The following is a 21453-nucleotide window of genomic DNA, read 5'->3' on the forward strand; positions in this document are numbered from 1 at the left end:
GGAAGAGTACCAGGTACTTTCTTTCTACGGTTTTCTTTTTCTTTCTTCCCCACTCTTCTTCGGGTCTTTCTTGTCGTCTTTATGGCTGGAGGGAGTGGTGTTGGTTCCTCCGCGCTTGCCAAGGGCAAGGCACGGGGTAAGGCGACGACTGCCGGAACGGCCGCCGCTGCGAAAAAGAAGGAGGTGGTGCCGCTAGCGAACCTCGTTCCAGGCATTCCTAGGTACGACTGGGTTCAGTGCGAGATGGCGGAGGCCCAAAGCGTTTTCCGGTCCTTTCTTGAAGTCAATGCGGTTTTGAGATCGCTCAGAATCTGTGACCCTTCTATGTCCCGAATGATCCGTCTTGAACCGTGTCAGGCCGGAGAGAGCGTGTATATGGGGAAGTCTACTGACTCTCCCCATTTCTATATGTACCATTGTTTTTTTAGGGATTTAGGTGTCTGCCTTCCCTTCACCCAATTTGAGTGTGATTTTTTGAACTTTGTCAACTCGGCTCCTTGCCAGCCAGGGACGGAGCCAGGATTTCAATACTGGGGGGCCGAGAATAAATAATATATAATTTATAATAAATGAAAATTAAAGTATCAAAAGCATATAAAAAAATATATAAAAAAAAATTAAAATTGTTGGGGGGGCCGTGGCACCCGTAGGTCCCCCCTTGGCTCCGTCCTTGTTGCCAGCTGCACCCCAATAGTTGAGGTTTTTTGAGGGCTTTTCAAGTCCTCTGTTCAGTGCTAGGGGTAGAGGTGTCCCTTCCCGTCTTTCTTCATTTTTATCAGTTGAAGATAGGCGTTCCGCCCTACGGTATATTGTCCTTGAGTGGGAGTAGGGATGGGGGTTTGTTTACCCTCTACGCCCACTCATACAAGAATTTCAAGCAAGAGTTTTTCCAGGTTGCTCTTGTGGGTGTCGACCCATTGGAGGATGGGGCGTTTTACTTCGGCGGGCTGCCGAAGTTCCCTTTTTATTGGTGCCCTAAACCGTCTAGGTTTCATGGGGTGGGCCAATTAAAACTGACGGCTTCGGAGGCGGCCGTCGTCGAGAATCTCGCAGTGCTTCCTCGTCCGCTGGATTGCAAGCTCGTTCTGTCGCTTGCGAACTCAGCATACAGGGAGAGGGGCTTGGAGAGTGAGTATTTCGCCCTTTTTTAGATTATTAGGGTTTGTGAAAATCCTTTTTCTGATGTGCTTTGGTATGTTGTGTTTGTAGACATAATGGGCAGGAATAAGTGGCGCGAGCTGACGCACCGCTACAGCGTGACCGAGCTCGAGGTCCCTAAGCCTCCAGAGGAGGAGGTTTCCCCCTTGAAGGTCAACCGAAAAAGAAAGAGGGGCGATAAAGAGGTCGGGGGGGACCTCTGCTCCTCGCGGAATGGAGGAGGTGACCTCCAAGGCTGCAGATGCCGATGTAGTCGATCTCACTGGGACTTCTGAGCAAGATGTTCCCTATGCTGAAGTAGGTGTTTTATGCTTTAATTTACTTTCTATGTTGATTTGGCTTGGTTTGTTGAGGTGTTGTCTCTCTTTGCAGGTCGGGGTGGCTGCCGAGGTGGAGATCCTGGATGCTGAGCAGGTCGCCCAGGCTGCCAAGGTTAGTACTTCGCTTTTCGCTTTCCCCTCTATCTCGTAGATTCTTGTTTCTTAACATGAGGTCGATTTTTGCAGGAAGGGGGCACTGTCGAGACCCCGGTGCCTCCGAGGTCGGAGGTGCCAGATGTGGGCCCCCCTGTTGCCAAGCGGGGGACGCCGGCTTATGCTTTTGTTACCACTCGCGGCAAGGAGCCAAGTTCCGAGGTCTTTTCGGCTACGCCCGCAGTTTCTGCGCCATCGTCAGGGCCGTCACAGGGGGCTTCCCAGAGTCGATATATTGCTCACCGTTTCGGGAAGTTGGTAAGGGAGGATGATGTCGAGGACAGCTCCAACGAGAATGCCTCTGCTAGGCCAATTTTGTAATGGCTTAGCTAAATTTCTTCTGCTTTATCTTTTTGTTTCGAATTCAAGTGTAGAACTCTGGAAACATCACTTGTATGTATGTATTTTTTGTCTACTTGTTATTGCGTTTTCTTTTGCTTTTGCGTTAAAGCCTGAGTTTTCTTTTTTGCGCATTTTGAGAGATACCCTCGGTGTCTATTGTATCTTTGTGAAGGTTCGAACTCGACCTCAGATTTTTTGTTAACTAATTCTTGCGAGGGTTCGAATTTGACCTTAAGTCGATCATGCCGAGGTCCTCGGAGTCTGGGGTGTAATGTGTTTCGTCAAGGTTCGAACTCGACCCCGGGTAAGCGTGCTTAAGGTTTGTACTCGACCTTAAATTAGAGTAAAGTGGAATTTATTAAGGTTCGAACTCGACCTCGGGTAACCGTGCTTAAGGTTCGTACTCGACCTTAAATTAGAGTAAAATGGAATTTATTAAGGTTCGAACTCGACCTCGGGTAAGCGTGCTTAAGGTTCGTACTCGACCTTAAATTAGAGTAAAATGGAATTTATTAAGGTTCGAACTCGACCTCGGGTAAGCGTGCTTAAGGTTCGTACTCGACCTTAAATTAGAGTAAAATGGAATTTATTAAGGTTCGAACTCGACCTCGGGTAAGCGTGCTTAAGGTTCGTACTCGACCTTAAATTAGAGTAAAATGGAATTTATTAAGGTTCGAACTCGACCTCGGGTAAGCGTGCTTAAGGTTCATACTCGACCTTAAATTGGAATTTATTAAGGTTCAAACTCGACCTCGGGTAAGCGTGCTTAAACATAGAGCACCTTGTGGTAAAATGATGGAGATAAGAGATTGTGAATAGAAGAATGAGTTATTTTATTGATGAATATATGTGCCTCGTTAAAAACCCTCTCAGCCAAAACCCATTTTTGGGATAAGAGACTGAGGTGGGAAAAGAGTGCATAACTCGTTTATATAAAATTAGCTGAGATAGGACTTGGGATGCGAAGCATTCTAGGTTCGCGGTGTTGGTTGTCCGCCGTGTTCTTGTAGTTGGAGGTTGCAAGCTTCTTGGTGGGTTTGAGCTTTTTCTTCGGGCTCGCCAACGGGGCTTTGTCCTCCCCTACGGGGATCGGTCCTTGGGCCGAGGTCAGTGACCCCCACGTGGTAGTTGTGAGCCACGGTGGGGGGCTCCTGCTTGCTTTGCTCGCCAGACGAGGAGACCTTCAGACTCTCGGCGTAGCACTGCCGAGCTGTCTTCTGATTTCCTTTGACGGAGATGATCTTACCGTCGTTTCCTCGGAACTTCATGGTTAGGTGTGGAGTAGACACCACTACTCCGAGCTGATTCAACGTCGGCCTCCCAATGATGATGTTATAGGAGGTGTTGGCTTCCACAAGAAGGTATCGGACCATAATTCTCCTTGTGTCTGGAGAGGTTCCGAAGGTGGTCAGCAGGTCCAAGTATCCCCGTGTGTGTACTCGTTCTCCTGCAAAACCAACTAGGGGCTCTGTGTGAGGTTGGATGAGAGAGTGGGGGATGTCTAACCTGAGGAAGGTTGGCCAATATAGAACGTCGGCCGAACTTCCTTGGTCAATAATTGTCTTCTGAACATCTCAGTTGGCTACTTCTACGGCGATGACCATGGGGTCATCTTGATTAGGGCTGACGCCAACATAGTCCTCATCGGAGAAAGAGATCGGAGGTGAGCTCTGATGCGATGCTGAGGTAGCGGAGTGGACACTGTTGATATTGCGCATGTGTCTCTTCCGGACCGAGTTGGTGGCACCTCCCCTGCAAATCCGCTTGTAATCGTATTAATAACTCCCCGTAGGGGAGCTGATCTTGTCTCTTGGCCTATCTCGGCTTACATTGCTCCGCCGGCATTCTGCTAAGAACCAGAGGGTTGGTCCGTGCGAGCCCCTGAACCACGGCCTCGGCCCCGTCCTCGTCTGCCATAGCCTCCTCGGTGACCTTGCTGTCGCTGGACATATTGGCCGAGGTGGCCTGCTTGGATGAGTTCTTCAATACGGTCTCGAAGTGAGCGGCACTCCTCGATAGTGTGACCATGATTCCTATGGTACCGACAATGCTTGGATTTGTCGGCGCTGTTGGGGGTGTGCCCTGGCGGTGGTAGGGTGAGCAGATTGTTGTTACTGGCCTCCTCCAGGATATGTACCCTGGGCGTGTTCAGGGGAGTATAGAAGTCATATCTCCCCCCTCTGTTCGTCTTAGCCGACTTCTTGAACTGGCTGTCATTATTGACTTTGACCTTGTCCTTGTGGCCACCGTCGGGTTTTACCTGTGATTTCCCGCAAACTTGGTCACGGAAAGCAGAATGTTCCTCTATCTGAATGTACCCAGCGGCACGGGCACGAAGGTCGTCCATATCGCGAGGTGCTTCACGACATAGGCTGTCGACGAACGGTTCAGGTTTGAGTGTCATGAGCATGGCGTGTAGGGCGACCTCGGGGTTTAGATTCCTGATCTTTACCGAGGTGTTGGCGAATCGCTCCATGAACGCCCGAAGTGGCTCGTCGTCGTTCTATCTGAGACTGGCTAGAGCGGCAGAGGTGATGTGGTATGGTCGGCTCGTTGCATATTGTGCCGTGAACCGGCTCACCAGGGTGCCGAAGCTGTCAATGGACTCGGCTGGCAGCTGGGTGTACCAGTTGAGCGCGACCCCTTTGAGCGAGGTTGGGAAAACCCTACACAGAAGAACATCATTGTTAGTGTAGAGGTTTACCTGTGTCGTATATAGGTCGATGTGCTCGTCTGGGTCTGTCGTGCCATCGTAGCGATCGAGGTGGAGAGGCTTCCACCCGTGAGGGAGTGGTGTCTCCATAATGCCATCTACGAAAGGGTGGCGGCGGAAGGTTGTCTGATCCCCTACGACATGAGTAGGAGCCCTGCTATCTTCATGGGTCGGCTTTTGCGTTGGTGCATGAGACCAGTGTGAAGCAAGTCTGGGGGTTGGGCCCCTAGTTGCAGTCCGGGGCTGGGAGACTGAGTGTGTCTCTTCCCCGTGGAGGTTGCTCGCCTGAGGCTGAGGATCAGAGGGACGCCGAGGGAGTTGAGCGCGAATACGCTCGTTCTCGGCGCGCAACGCTGCCAGGTCAGCTTCATTGGCGGTCCGCATTGCTGCTAGGTCAGTTTCATGCTTGGCGCGCATGTTGCGTAGATCGGCATCGTGTTATTGTCGCATCTGTTCGACTTGGTCGATCAGTCTCCTTAATGTGGCTTCATTATCCATGGCAGTTGAATGTTATGCGTCGTCTGTATAGGTTAAGTATTATTTATAACTGCTAGAAATATATTATTATAGTAGTGACTGTAGTGTGTGATACTTCTATTATTATTATTTTTTTTATAAATTCTTAAAATAAAAGTTACATATACCTTAAAATCCTTGTTGTGGACAAAAAAAATGATGATTTTAAATTTGAAAAGTGTGAGAAAAAAAATATTTCACAAGGACTAAACTAAAAATTTACTCCTTTTATAAGGATCTAAAATATTTTACAAGCACAAAAAATAATATTTACAAACTTTATAAAGATAAAAAAAAATTATAGGAACCAAAATTCAAACTCACATTTAACAAGACTAAAAATATATTTAAATTATATATATTTATATAAATATTCTTTTATAATTTTAAAAACTTTTATTATATTTTTTTAATTATAAATAAGTTAATTAAAATAACTCCATACTTTGAAATTTGAAAATGAAAAATTGATTAATCAACTCAGTTAGTTAACTTAGATGTTAATGAAAGTATAGATTTTTGTTTATACATAAACTAAGAGTAAAGAATAGCTGGTAAAAAAAAGTCAAATGCATATCAATAAATACATGGTTTTTAAGATAATATGGACAAGTATCGAAAATCAATTAAACATTCTTTTAAGATGTGTAATCAATAAAATTGTCGTTTTATCTCTTTATTTTCTCTTTATAAAACATGTTTTAAGTGATTTTTAGTGTGTAAAAGTTGTTGTGAAATCTCACTCTTCCTCGTGCCAATTAATTCACATTTGTATTTTTTTTCCTTTTCATTATACAGTGATCTCTATCCACATTTTTTTTTATAAAAAAAGTATGATTGTATTTTAAATTATTTTAAATTATTGTTATAGTTATTATGAATATACTAGTATTTTTAATTTATTAAAAATAAGACAGTAATTTTAATTTACATGATTAAACAAGTGTATATAAAAATATTTATTTCATATATTTCTGGGAGTTAAAATGCTAATAACAATAAATGTTTATTAAAGCATAAAAAAAAAGAATGGATGTTTATTAAAATAAAAAACAAAACTAAGGAGAAGACCGAAAGAAAGCATAGTGCGGAAATGCAGATGCAGGTGTTTCCCTCTGAACTCTCATTCCCATTTTCACTTCCATGCGTTCAATCTGTCAGTCCTCTCCTCCTCGTTCAGCTGCCACCATAAACACCCTCCTCAAGGCCTGCAAGAGCATTCAACACCTCCAGCAAGTCCACGCCTGCATCATCCACCGAGGCCTCGAGCAAGACCACTTCCTCATTTCCCTCTTCATTTCCCACACCCTCTCCTCTCCCTCCTACTCCTCCTCCGTCTTCCGCCGCGTCCTCGCCCCCTCCACCTTCCTCTGGAATACCCTCATCAAATCCCACTGCCAAAACACCCTCTTTTCCCACACCCTCTCCGCCTTCGCCACCATGAAGGCGCACGGGGCCCTTCCCGATTCCTACACCTACCCTTTTGTCATCAAGGCCTGCTCCGCCATGTGCAGGCCCCGCCAAGGTAAATCGCTTCATGGCTCCGCTTTCCGGTGCGGCTTGGACCAGGATATCTACGTGGGCACCAGCTTGATCGACATGTATGGGAAGTGTGGGGAGATTGGTGATGCTCGCAAGGTATTTGATGGAATGTCTAAGAAAAATGTGGTTTCTTGGACTGCTATGGTTGTCGGGTATGTCGCTGTTGGGGACGTTGTGGAGGCCAAGAAGCTGTTTGATGAAATGCCGCAGAGAAATGTGGCTTCTTGGAACGCGATGATGCAGGGTTTGGTGAAGGTGGGGGATTTGGGTGGGGCTAGAGGCGTGTTTGATTCTATGCCTGAGAGGAATGTTGTTTCTTTCACCACCATGATTGATGGGTATGCCAAGGCGGGGGACATGGCGGCCTCCAGGTTTTTGTTTGAACGTGCTCCGGAGAAGGATGTTGTTGCTTGGTCTGCTTTGATATCGGGTTATGTCCAGAATGGTCAGCCTAATCAGGCGTTGAGAGTGTTTCTCGAGATGGAATCAATGAATGTGAAGCCTGATGAGTTCATATTGGTTAGCTTGATGTCGGCTTCGGCGCAGTTGGGTCATTTGGAACTGGCTCAGTGGGTTGATTCTTATGTAAGCAAGAGCAATGTTGATCTTCAGCAGGATCATGTGATTGCAGCGCTTTTGGATATGAATGCAAAGTGTGGAAACATGGAAAGGGCGTTGAGATTGTTTCAGGAAAAGCCTAAACATGATCTAGTCTTGTATTGTTCGATGATACAGGGGTTATCGATTCATGGGCGTGGAGAAGAGGCTGTGAATTTGTTTAACAGGATGCTGATGGAAGGGCTAACTCCGGATGAGGTGGCCTTCACAGTGATCCTCGCGGCTTGTAGTCATGCTGGTCTTGTTGATGAGGGCAAGAACTACTTTCAGTCAATGAAGCAAAAATACTGCATTAGTCCTTCACCTGATCACTATGCGTGTATGGTTGATCTTCTAGGCCGGTCAGGGCACATAAGGGATGCTTATGAACTTATAAAATCAATGCCTGGGGAGCCTCATGCTGGTGCCTGGGGTGCACTTCTTGGGGCATGTAAACTATATGGTGATTCGGAGTTGGGAGAGATTGTTGCGAATCGGCTTTTTGAGCTGGAGCCTCAAAATGCCGCTAACTATGTGCTGTTGTCTGACATCTATGCAGCCGCAGAGCGGTGGATAGATGTTGCGCTTGTGAGAAGTAAGATGAGAGAAAAGAGAGTGCGGAAGATACCTGGTTGCAGTAAAATTTAGTCCAGGGATGAGTTGTTTAGGTATTTTGAGCTTTCACAATTCCATGTATGAAGTTATGAATTGGATAATTTGGTTGCAGAACATGGAAAGTGAAGCGAATTGGTTTTGTTGGTCTGTACTCTGGAAGCATAGCAGATGCACCATGGTTGTTAAATTGTAAATGGAGTTGACAGGATTAAAGTTTACTCCAGTTTTCACCTATATACTGTGATGTATCTGCCAAGCTTTGGGTCTTAATTTTGCTATACGGGTGTTTATAAAGCAACTTCTTTGCTGCTCTGGATTTTTGTACGTGCCTAAACAAACATGTCGCAATGCAATTCTGACTGAAGGGATTATCAAGGGCAGATTTAAGCTACAGTCGTCTGCATGGTTGTAAAAGGGATTTTGTCAAGTCTTGGGTGTAAATTGTAGTAGTCTGCAAAGCAGAAAACTACTTTATCATTGATTTGGCTGAAATCTGTGGCATAAAACTCTGAAATTTTTGTTGTCAGGTTGCCACATTTTTTTTAACCATCCAAAGGCCACAATTTATTTATTATTTATGAAGATGCTATTATTTTTGGAAAATTCTACCGTACCCACTATAATTGTGGGGTTTGGCACAGTTGTCTAATTTTTATTTATTTATTGTAATTACTTGTTTTATTTTTATTTTAATTTAGTATTTTTAATAATTTATATTTACAAAATTTTCTATATCTTTATATTATTTTAAAATTTTATCTTAATATAGCATCTATTATAATTAAATAATTTAATATTAATATTTTGTTAATACGTTTTAATTTTTCTTTGGTGTTAATTTTTTGAATTTATAATATAAATTAATTTTTCAGTTGAATTATTTATTATTTTCTTTCTTATTTTAATATTTTTATAATATTATTATACTTTTTGTTTTTAACTTTTTAATTCTATCACATATAAATAAAATTTGTTATGAAAATTAATTTTTTGATTATTTTTTTGAATTAGTCTTTTTGATTGATTCATCTTCTACAAATTTTTAATCAAAAATTTATGTTATTTTAAATTTAGTTCTTTTAAATTTATTTGTTCATATAATTTGAAGTACTAAGACCTTTCAATTATCATGGATACCATAGCAGTTCCCTTATAAAAATGTATTTTTAATATATAGAAATATAATTTTTAAAATAATAAAATATAGAATAAATTTAAATAAAATAATTTATAAAATAGTAAATACATAAATTTAAATATTTTTATTAAAATATTTTAAAATAAAAATCATTAAAAAAATTATAAAAAATTGTAGACAATCATTTTTTTTACTTAGTTAAGTTTTTAAACTACTTGTAATGGTTAATTTTTGTATAATTTGTTTAATGTGTATTTTTTTTTGTTTGAACAATGATTAATGCCATTTATGATAGTGAATTTAATAGAGCCACTTTCATGTCTTGAATTAATTCTAAAAGTCTTTATAATAAGAGTTAATCATTCATATATTGCCGGTGTAAAGTTTTTTACACTAATAACCAATCATAGCTTTTAAATTATTTTATTTTATTTTTATTTTATTAAATGAGCAACTGACATGACACTATTAAAAGATATGATTGGTTATCAGTGTAAAAAAATTTTACACTGGCAGTGTATAAATGATTAACTCTTATAATAATGTCTAAAATTATATTAAAAAAGTGTAATACAAAAAGAAATTATAAAAAAATCAATGTTGAAGATAACATTAGTTTCACATAGTGGCAATTTTTTGTTTTACAAAGGATTGTGATGATGATGAATTTGTCTTGGATATCGTGTATGATTGTTTTCATTTTTAATTATTTGTTGATCTTGCGACAAAGGTTTATGGTAATCATAGACAAAAGCAGAAAAAGTATTTGTCTTTTGTTGATAAAATTTATGTTGGTTAAAAAATGAATCATCGTTAAGATACATACTTTACAAGTATGTTATAGTTGAGTGTGACAAACTAATATTTACACCAAAAAGATCAACAAAAAGTGTTGATAATTGTCACAATAGTGATGAGGATGTTGTGATGGAGGACTTACAACAATTGAATTATTTTATGATTTTCAACTATCATTTTGCATATTATCGATAATAACAAGGTTGGAGTGTGGAGTTGTATTTTGTTGTGAACATTCTTGTTTTGTTGACATTTTTGTTGGTGCTTGTGACATTTGACCAACATCAATGTTTTCAACAACCCATGAGTTTTATAATTGTTAGGGCACATAAAAACAAAGAATTGTATTTTATCTATACCATGTCATATATTCATTTGTATGAGATAAATGACCAGTTACAAGTTGTCCTACTACAACACTCTGTTGGCATTCCATCCATTGCTGGATCCGATGGATATGTTCTTCTATCCAATTATCATAAGCATTTCTCTGCATGGATGTCTAATGTTATTTAGCAGCAGTTGTGGTATATATTGCCATAAAGCAAATTGGAGTTTACTCTACCTACTTGTTACCATTCAACCATTATGAAACAAAATAGAGGGGTACAAACATTCCATATTGTTGAATTTTTAAATATATTTTTTAGTAGTTCACTTTCATAATGAACATTAATGTCAAAATACATGACAATTATTAAATTAAAAGAAGTATGTATACCTTTATATTTTGTATGTGATCAATTCTTGACCTATACCTGACTAAGTCACATTTTGGTGTCCCAAAATGCCTTAACCCCCACACTCCATTTGGTACAACATATATGACATGAGTAAATAAGTAGTAATAACTATAATAAGGATAAAAATGTTAAAATTTTATATACCTAATCACAAAATGATACTAAATTTTGGGATAAGCTAATTAATTTTTGAACAATTTTTTTTTTGTTAACAAAGAGAATAAAAGATATAAGGAGTATTAAACTTTACAAATTCTAAGTGTCTAAATAAAAAGTGTAAAATTACACACACACATATGTCTATATCATCTTTCTCTATACAACCCCTACAAGGCAGAATTCCAAATTACAAAATCACACCCATCTTAGTTAAATTTCTAAACCAACTCCCCAAGATGTACACAAATCAGCAAGTATTATGCATATAAGCAGTACACTAGCCCATACCAGCCAGCACCTTAAGATACATAATAATCACTTATACCCATTTTTTAAGATGCATGTACATATTTGACAAATAAGATATTTAGATACGATACCCATGATTGTGAGTATACTGATTGAAGGAGTATTGGAAGTTATGTTGCTTTACATTTAGCCAACTATAAGATATGAAAAAAATGTCTTCATCAACTTATATTTGTTGAATTGCCCTCCTATAAAAACGCAACAGTTACTATGATTCCAAATGCTCCTTGATATGGCACACCAGAACACCTGTCACCTTGTTTTTAGTTTTGATTCTAGTACAAAAGGGATTTGATTGAAATTTTGTACCAAACTTTCAAATAAGATTGTGGATGTTCGAATCACCAATAACACTCTAACCAAACCATACTTCATCTACCTCTGACAAAGATTCTACTTGAATGTGATAGAATGGGATTACATTTCTTCTTATTAAATTTTTGTATCATTGGTAGAGCATTGTAGTAGACCCTCCACATGAAAATCATTACCTTCGGAGGAACATAGAGGTTCCAAATATGTGAAATTGTTGTCCAGCTGACTTCTAGGAATCCAAACTGCACCATTATGTAAAGATCTGTGTGCTGATTTGATCGAGAATGTCCATGTAGGTCTAGCACACTAAAGTCATTTATCTTCACCTTTTCTAAATTTACACTAGATTTTAGTTGTTACAAGATTTCCCTCTTATTACTTTCCCAATCGAACCATATTCTAAGCCATTTGAAATTCCACACCCAATTGCATCTACCCAACATCCCATATTTACAATTCTCTCATGTTGCTTTGGATTTAGAAACAATCTAGGCAGGGTGGTAGCGAAGCATTTGTCCTGCCAACTAGTTGTCCACTCAAAATTTAACTTGGTCCCCTCTCCTAATTTCCATGCCACTAGGTTATAAAACCATTTTAGTTGATTTTTATCGCCACATACTTTTCTTTAGTCTATCCACCATACTAAAAAAGTACTACTAAGATTATGCGACCCTTCATATACACTTTCCTCCAAAGATTTTCCTTTTGCTAAAATATGCTCCACATCCATTTTGCCACAAGAGCAAAATTAAAGTTGTTGATACATTTTTTTTTTCCAAACCTGTAACAACTTTTAGGCTGACATATCTTCTCTTAATTTACCCATAATATTTTCCTTTTTCCTTCTAGACAGTCGCAGAAAAATCTTCTTTTGAATACTTACAAAGTTACAATCTACCTAACCACCATTTTGGTCATGTTAAGAAAAGAAAGAAAAATATATGCAACAAACTAATTATGTTCCTCATAACCTAACCTGTTGGACCCTTGTCTAAACAAGGTTGAATCCATATCGATAATAATGTACCAGATACCAATATCCAACATGTACAATTAATGAATATATTAGAAGTGTATCAAGATTTAGCTTCCAACTTCTACTATGCAAAATTAGACTTCTAAACCAAAATACCTTTTAAAGACCTATTTTATGAAAAATAAACAATTTTCTTTTAATTTTTATAATTAATAATAGATAGTTATTATTTTAGTAAAAAAACAATTATTACCTATATTTTTTTTAAATTTCATTTCACTACTCCACTATGCCTGTTGTAAAACTCCTTAGAAAGTATTTGGTATGTGAAATATTTACATTTTTTTGAATTCTTAAAGTGAGAATCTTAGCTTCCTATATTTAGTGACTACTAAAAAAAAGATTCTTAGGAATGTAGTTTTCCAGAAACCATTTTTATCACACTTTCTCACAAAAATATTCTTATGAAAGGAGGTGAAAATTCAACTTTTTCGAATTAAAAAAAAAGTTTAATATATATAAAAAGATCACAATAACATTTTTTAAAACATAAAATCTCTTTATTTCTCTCACTCTTTCTATTTCTCCTTCTCTCTCTCTCTCTCACTCTCCCTCCCCCTCTCTTCCTCTCTCCCTCACTCTCTCTCTCTCCCTTTCTATTTCTCTTTCTCCCTCTCTTTCACTCTTGCTCCCCCTCTCTTCCTCTCTCCCTTTTCATCTCTCTCTCTCTCTCTCTTGCTTTCTCCCTTTCTCATTTTTATTTCTCTTTCTCCCTCTCTCTCCCTCTCTCTCCCTCTCCATCTCTCTCCCCTCCCATATCTTTATTTATCTCTCTTTCTTGTATTTAATTATTTTTTGACCTTGTCAATTTTAATAATATTAATGAAGTTTGTTTTGTTTCTATAATTTAATATTATTTGTTAAAACTTTTTAATTTATTTATTTCAATGAAATAAAACATATATTTTTATCTTTCTTAATTATTATGTAACATTTTTCTTTGCTTTTATGTTAAATTTTGTATTTAAATAATTTTAACTATAAGTTTCTAACTATTTAAAAATAGTTTAATATCATATTTATAATAAAATTTAAATAAATAGATATATCTAATAAATTTATTTTAATAAAGAATATTTTTGTAAAAAATATTTATATTTCTAGAAATATAATAATGTAACCAAACACAAAAATATTTAATTCCCGAAAATCTTATATAAGTATTCTCACAAACTTTTATGAGTAATTAAACATCTTTTAATTATTTCTAAAAATCATAATTTTCAGAATTTATAATTTTCAATAATCATGATTCCTAAAAAATTTATCCCGTGCCAAACGTACCCTTAAATTAAAATTTGACAGTATTTATCAAAATAACGATCTTCACTGGAATTTTTCTTTTTAAAATTAATCATATGGTTTTGATTCTATATACTCCAATTATTTCAAATTAAGCAAGCAGTGATCGTCTCAACAAAAAAGATTCCAACTTGATTATTCCTAGTCGGCAGCGGAGCTAACCTTGTCGTATTAACTTGAGTACTCCTCATGACGTCAAATCTCATGAAGTGAAATTATATATACAAGCGATGTAACCAGGATTGTTTATATAAACATTTATGTACTCAATTTGCTTCTTATTCTATGGGTCTTTTATAAAATCAGAAGCTTCAGAGCGTAGACTCCAATAAAACTAATAGTAAAATATGAGCGACTTTGGCCTACCTCATCATTGCTACTCGCTATTAATTAAGCTTTTCTCTAATTTCGTATTCTATCACACTAATTCCTTCCATCCTTTTTTGTTTTCTTTCTCTTAGGTCGTATCAATGGCAAGTTCAACCTCTGCACTCAACAGAAGGTACGTTCCGAGGATCAAATAATAGTTCAGATTCAGAATTTGATGATGTACACAATCGAGCAGGACGTGAAATTTCTTCCTAGTAAATTCTAATATTTGTGTTGTACCTTCATATTTATGAATAGTATCGTAAAATACAGCCTCCTTTCTAGCTTACCGGTAGCTTTTACTTTGGGTCTCAAAATATTTATAAAATAAAAAAATAAAAATAAAAATGTATTGAAAATAAACTATATACTTTCTTAACTACTTCAGTGTTTCTGTTCTTGTTTTTTTTCGTATTAATTAGTTTCTGAATTTATATACAACTAATTATATGTAGTTGTCAAAGGATTGAAATTACTTTGTGTTTTATGTTTGTTGGAGTGTATACATGAGTACATTAATATGATATTATTACTTTGAAATTAAACTTTGATGATATTGTCTACACAAATGTCTACTTCTTATTTTATGTTTTTTTTGGGGTAATGCACTAATAACGTATTCCATACACATGATTATATTAGAATGATATTATTTATTTTGAAACTAAGTCTTTATAATTATGATTTTGTAATGCCTGAAAATATCTCATATCAATAAAGTATGTGTTTATTTTATAAATTCACAATTCTTCTCATTTTTCAAACGATGTTGAGGTTTGATTACAATTTTTTCAACTATATATGTTCCTTTCCCTAATTTGAAAGTCACGCGTATTTAAAAAGTAACTACCTCGTACTTCTAATTTTGTTTAGTTTAGGTGTCATTTTGGAATCGGAAAAGGAATAGGATATGAAACAAAAATTGTTGTGAACATGGAAGGACAAAGTGGTATTTGAATCCTTTTGATTTGTGCAGGCTAGAAGGAAAAGTTGCGCTGATAACAGGAGGAGCTAGTGGCATCGGAAAACGCACTGCGGAAGTATTCGCCGAACACGGAGCGAAAGTAGTGATCGCTGACATCCAAGACGAACTGGGCCATTCCGTTGTTCAGTCCATTGGGCCATCAACATGTTCTTACGTCCATTGTGATGTCACCGATGAAAACCAAGTCAAAAATGCTGTGGACAAAGCTGTAGAAACCTATGGGAAACTAGACATCATGTTCAACAACGCTGGCATAGTTGATCCCAACAAGCACCGAATCATTGACAACGAAAAAGCTGATTTTGAACGTGTACTCAGCGTCAATGTCACAGGTAACAATAACGCATCCTTACCCATATGGATGTTGGATTGTATCATTGTATCATTGTGTGGTATATATATATATATCTGATGTGTGGTTCCAAGGTAACAGGTGTTTTCCTAGGGATGAAGCACGCGGCGCAGGCGATGATCCCATCACGCAGTGGTAGCATTATCTCTACGGCTAGCATAAGCTCTTACGTTGGTGGTGCAGCCTCGCATGCGTATTGTTGCGCTAAGCATGCGGTGGTTGGTCTAACTAAAAATGCAGCGGTTGAGCTTGGACAGTTCGGAATAAGGGTGAATTGTTTGTCACCTTACGCTCTTGCTACTCCCTTGGCCACCAAGTTCGTTGGAGCCGATGATGAGGGGCTGGAGAGTATCATGAGCTCGCTCGCTAATCTCAAGGGTGTCACCCTTAAAACGGATGATGTGGCTAATGCCGCACTTTACTTTGCTAGTGATGATTCTAGGTACGTCAGTGGCCATAATTTGCTCATAGATGGAGGCTTCAGCATTGTCAATCCTTCCTTTCACATGTTTCAGTACCCACAGTCGTGATTTTTGTACTATGAGAGTAATTGACATGCATGAGTAGTGTATGAAAATTACAATAAAAAGGGCTCTTGTAGGGCTTTCGTCGGAGAATGTTCTGTTGTTACTTGCGTGCTTAAGCTTAATTCTTCTCTAGCTTGTATCAGCCGCTGAATAAAGATATTATTGCTGCAAAATATAAGTTTGTTGTATACACTTTTAACATGGATTACTATGACAAAATAGTTTGATCCATTATATCAATTCCCTTTCCCAGTGTTCTGATCATATTGAATTGTATCTTAATTTTAGAGAATTATACTGTTACTCTCACGCGACCAATGTCACTCATATATATATATATATATATATATATACTCAGAAATCCGAATAGTTAAAGTTCAACCTATCATCGGGGTTGTAAACCAAAACAGTAAAGAGTAATTAAAAATGGAATATTTTTCTGCCTTCAACCAAGATCAAGAATTTAATTTTACCAATTCCATATACTTGTCTATGTCTCTTCTCTTTTCTCTTTAAGAAGAAGAACAATTGATTAATATCCAAATCCAGCCAAATTGTCCAAATGATTGCGACCATGTCACCTACCACCGATTCCTTGTTTTTTCTTTGCATGTTGGACGGCCCCTAGCCCTAGGTCTAACCGAGGAAAAGTGTCCAAACTCCAAACAGTTTTTAATCGAACTTGTGGATTCTCTCCAACGACCACTATATTATGCCAACTGCATTCTAAAATACAAGTGATTCGAACTTTCTAATACCTCTCCTCATATAGGACAACTGGATTGCCAAATATTTTTTTTTCAAAGGATCTTGCCTTGTATATCATTATACCTATAGCCGTCAAAGTAGGTAACCCTGTCCGGTCCAATCCATTACAGGTTAAGTTATAAGTAGGTCAATTCAGTTCTGTTCACTTTAGGTGAACTTAAAATAAAATCAATCCGACCTGATTCACCATGGGTTAGTGAGTTAAACGGATTGATACACTTAAATAAAAAAAGTAAAACAAAAAACAAAAAAATTATTGAACATTATAAAAAATATATATTATAATCTTATATTTTAGAATTACAACCATGTTAACAAATATGACAAATAAAACGTTAAAAAAAAAATTAAATATCATCCATAAATAACTTATAAAATCAAAGTTATTATATAAAATATTGATAAATAATATCAAATTAATACTAATTATCATAATTCACAATTAGTATGTACAAAATTTAGTTAATGATATAAATGTACAATCATATAAATAAACATTTGGGAGCATAAAAAATAAAATAAAATAATAAAAAATACATCAAGTGAGCCAACCTAGCTCACCACGAGTTGACTCGTGGTAAGTCGGACCAAATTTTTCTTATAATTGAAATGGACCAAAATTTTCTAACTCAACTCGACTCAAATCCGTGGTGGGCTGGATTGGCTCACAAATTTTAATCCACTTTAATAGTTCTATGTATTCCTAACTTCTCTTTCATCTCTCATCTTCACAACTTATCATTTATTATTGATTTGTCAAATAGATAAATCGGATTTTTTTTAAAAAAAAAATGATAAATAGATGAACGGATAAATATTTTAAAGGAGAATATTAAATAAGTTATATAAGATATAGGAAGCATATTTTTTTAATGGAATTCAACTATTTGCGGTATCACTCCAAAATAGAGTTTCAATATCTGGCCCATTTCCCATACTTTTTTTTTAATTTTTTTTAATTCTTCTCAAACCACTCATTATTAACTCTACTTTTCTTTATTTCACCCAAGTTTTTCCACCATCTTGAACCCATATTTCTCATTGAAGACTCCTTTTTGTCCTCTTCCTCATATTTTGACATCAAAATTTTGTTCCGCAACGATTTGACAAGAATAATGAAATAGAGAAATGTAAAATGACATTGAAGTGTTTGAAATATTTGAGTGTTCAAATTAATCAAAAAATATTTACATTTAATTTTCTTGTTAATACATTGCACTTCTTTTCAATATATACCAGTATGTATGTAACACGCGACCGACATCCTTTAATTTCTAACTTCAATTATATCTTTAATTTCGAGTATCCTTTCATTGCGAATTCTGTCACCTATATGCCAAATTTGCTTTAAACTGAACAACGTGGTTGTTAATGACTTTATAATAGAGAATCTAAAGGCCCACCCACAATGGCGACTTTATTTACGTAAATTTGACTTTAATCGTTATGGCGTTTTCAATGTTGAAAACTTGAGCCATATATAAGAAAGTATTTAAGGGAAAGAATACCCGCCGTATGAAAAAGAATATATAGTTCATTTTCCAACTTTACAACTATACTAGAAGTCTAAAACACATTTGAATAAAAGGAAATGGGAATGCATCTTTCAAGGATAAAAGAAGAAATAGGAATGAAAACGTACATCTTAAGGATAAACAATTTTTCAGACATAATTTGTCCCACTCATATCACAACTTGGATTGATGATGATTTTTCTTAGAAAATAATGAAAACCATTGAGTATATTTTAATCTTAAATTAGATTACATCACAACCTATGAAGTCATTATTAAATTAAGAGTATTAAGTCATTTTATCCTAAAAAATATTATTATCACTCAGGGTAATCCATTTAATGAAACTCAAAATAAGGTAAGGTAAGAAAGGATGGATGATGTTAAAAGTTAATTGATCATGAAAAAGCGTATGATTGCTTGAGTTGGAAATTTGTTAAGGAGACTCTTCAAGATATTAACTTCCCAAATTTTTTTGTTAACTTGGTTTGGAAATGTATATCTACACCCACGATGCGCATGTTGTGGAATGAGGAAGTTCTAATTGAGTTTCAACCTTCAAGAGAGATTAGGCAAAGTAATTCCCTCTCATTCTATTTGTTTGAACTCTGTTTGGAAAGATTATTCAACCTTATTGAATTGACTGTCTTATAACCTCTGGAAGCCAATAAAAAAATTTTTCAAGGGGAGATCCGATCCTTCTCTTTCTCATCTTGCATTTCATCTTGCATTAGATGATCTAATTCTTTTCGCTGAAGCCTCCTTAGATCAAGTAGTGGTCATTCAAGCTTGCTTGGATCTATTTTGCAACAGCTTTGGTCAAAAGGTCAGTAAAGAAAAGGCAAGAATTTTTTTTTCAAAAAATGTTTCTTGGGGAGTACATGCGGAGATTAGTAATCAATTTGGTTTTCAAAGTATTTATAATTTGGGAAAATACCTTAGAGTCCCTATTCAGCATTAGAGGGTGAGCAAGTCTATGTATTTCCTTCTTTTTTTTTTATAGTAGTTTTGATACTATTTTTTTTCTTTTTTTATTATCACTTTTTTAAAATCAATAATTTATTAATTTTATTTTTCATTTTTGTCCTTTATAATTAATAAATGTTTATTGAATAATGTATTTATTCATTTTTAATGTATCTATTTTTTCTCCAATCACTTAAAAGGTATAACAGGAAAATAAGTAATAAATACTTTAAAAAATTAAAATATCAATCATTTTCTTAATTTCTGTGCATAAACTTTAAACGTAAAAAATAAAAAACAAAAAAACGAAGGAAGTATAAGGGGGTTCTTGAGAAAGTAAATCAAAGGCTTAGTGATTGGAGGGCAAAAGATCTCTCTTTAATGCAATCGGTATATTTGCCTCGAGAATTATGTGATAAGATGGACAAACTTTGTGGGGTGATAATGATGACCAGAAGAAGATTCATGCAGTAGCCTTGCAAGATTAATGTAAACCTCGTATGGAAAGTGGTCTTAATATTAAGAGTTCTCGGTATGAATGATTTGGTCATGATAAAAAATTGCTGGGAGATTTGCACTCAACCAAACAAGTTATGGGTTCAAATTCTCAAGGCTAAATATAAATATGCCAATGATGTTTTGCCTACTTTCTCTGTTAAACGTTAAACTTCCAATATGTGGAGATGGGTTTGTAATGTTTGGGGGTTTGGTGAAGCGGAATTTGATCTGGAGAGTTGGATATGGCACTCACGTCTTCTTTTGGTTGTATTTTTGGATCCCAAATGTGTCGATCGAGGCTGGCAAAAATTACTCTTAGTGTGTAGTTGCGAGGGAGGAAACATAGAAAGGTTGTTTCCAATTATGTGAATTCTAGTGGTGAATGGGAGCAACATGTCCATCATTGATGTTTAATTTGTTCCATTTGGGGTTGAGAAGGTTCCAATGTGCGGTTAATATAAATAGTGACGTATTAAAGAAAGAAGGAAAAGATATTTATTTTTGTATTAATTGCATTGACCTAATTGAGATCAAAGACTTGAATGTTGGAATGAGTTTCATAAGTATACTCCTTTTTCCTCTCAGACAAGTAGGACCGAAGATATTTATCTTTTCAGATAAATACAATCGAGGACAACAATAGGAAGGATTCTAGTCGATGACTTGAATAATGGAGACTTGGTAACTAAAAATTAGGAGTGCATACAGAACAATAAAATTACGCATGTACTCTTGTGTAGGTACAATACAAAAAAAAAATTACATATAAAAGTCCCATAGGACTATTTCAAAATAATAACAAGAAATATGTTACGGGATAAATATGTTAATTAAAAAAAAGAGTATTTACCATCTACAATATGTAAAATATAAATTTATAAGGAGATTCTCCCTTCATCTCAAAATGACATGATTTTAGTGTAAAAATTTTAAATATATATTGAATATATATTAAGAACAACGATAAAAAATATTATTTTTTATATAATTTTATTAAAATATTCCTTTAAATAATTTCTATTATCGATAAAAATTGATTAAAACCTACAAAAAATTTTAAATGAAATTTCTTATTCAATTTCTCTAATAATTTTGTAATTTTTAATAAATTTTAACTAAATTATTGTCACTTTTTTTTAGACTTGTCAGATAAACTCACCTCACCTTCTAAAGTTCTAACCCACGTGAAGCAAAACAAAACGGCTCACATGAGTAAAAAGTTCACTTACAAAAAAGCTTACAAAGTCAACAAGTTCACAAAAACCTAGAGTCAATCCTATAAGTTTTCTTAGGGCCAGCCCTATAAGTTTTCTTCCGTTTAATTACCTTCACATTCTTGTTGGAGCTAATAATAGCCTAAGAAATTGTCAAGGTGAAAGTAAATGACGGTGAGAAAGATAAAGAGGGATCTCACTAGCTAGAATGGTAAATACTGTCCTTTAGTGCTAACATTGTTTTCTTAAAGTTCATTAATTTTATCTTCTCTTTTGAACTACTTTGTTTCCATTTTTAACTTCACTATAAAAAAATATTACATACAAATCACAAGTACAATTTAATTTTTAGTTATTTGTTTTAGGACACTATATAAACCATGTTTATAGATAAATAAAATAAAATAAAATATTTTTAAATATAAAATTAAAAGATAAAATTTATGAAATTATACTAATTAACAAAATAATTATAAATATATTTAAAAAAGAAGAATCAGAGGA

General features: G+C 35.8%; 2 protein-coding genes across 2 annotated transcripts; both read left to right on the forward strand.

Annotated features, from left to right (window-relative positions):
• The first annotated feature begins 6255 nt into the window (after positions 1–6255).
• On the forward strand, positions 6256–8502 carry LOC109813984 (Pentatricopeptide repeat (PPR-like) superfamily protein). Its single transcript, XM_083077661.1, has one exon. The coding sequence runs from the start codon at positions 6346–6348 to the stop codon at positions 7987–7989; it is 1644 nt and encodes a 547-aa protein (XP_082933787.1). The 5' UTR covers positions 6256–6345; the 3' UTR covers positions 7990–8502.
• Positions 8503–14008: 5506 nt separating this feature from the next.
• LOC109813975 (secoisolariciresinol dehydrogenase) lies at positions 14009–16208 on the forward strand. The gene is made up of 4 exons (XM_029274486.2): positions 14009–14096; positions 14218–14258; positions 15102–15442; positions 15544–16208. The coding sequence occupies exons 2-4, from the start codon at positions 14227–14229 to the stop codon at positions 15990–15992; spliced, it is 822 nt and encodes a 273-aa protein (XP_029130319.1). The 5' UTR covers positions 14009–14096; positions 14218–14226; the 3' UTR covers positions 15993–16208.
• Positions 16209–21453: the final 5245 nt, after the last annotated feature.

This window comes from Cajanus cajan, chromosome 6, assembly GCF_000230855.2.
Source record: "Cajanus cajan strain Asha chromosome 6, NIPB_CcT2T_4, whole genome shotgun sequence".
Lineage (NCBI taxonomy): Eukaryota > Viridiplantae > Streptophyta > Magnoliopsida > Fabales > Fabaceae > Cajanus > Cajanus cajan.

Coding starts and splice junctions, on each gene's coding strand:
- LOC109813984 (XM_083077661.1), top strand. CDS start 6,346: ATGCGTTCAATCTGTCAGTCCTCTCCTCCTCGTTCAGCTGCCACCATA.
- LOC109813975 (XM_029274486.2), top strand. CDS start 14,227: ATGGCAAGTTCAACCTCTGCACTCAACAGAAG. Junction 14,259..15,101: donor ACCTCTGCACTCAACAGAAG/GTACGTTCCGAG, acceptor TGATTTGTGCAG/GCTAGAAGGAAAAGTTGCGC. Junction 15,443..15,543: donor ACTCAGCGTCAATGTCACAG/GTAACAATAACG, acceptor CCAAGGTAACAG/GTGTTTTCCTAGGGATGAAG.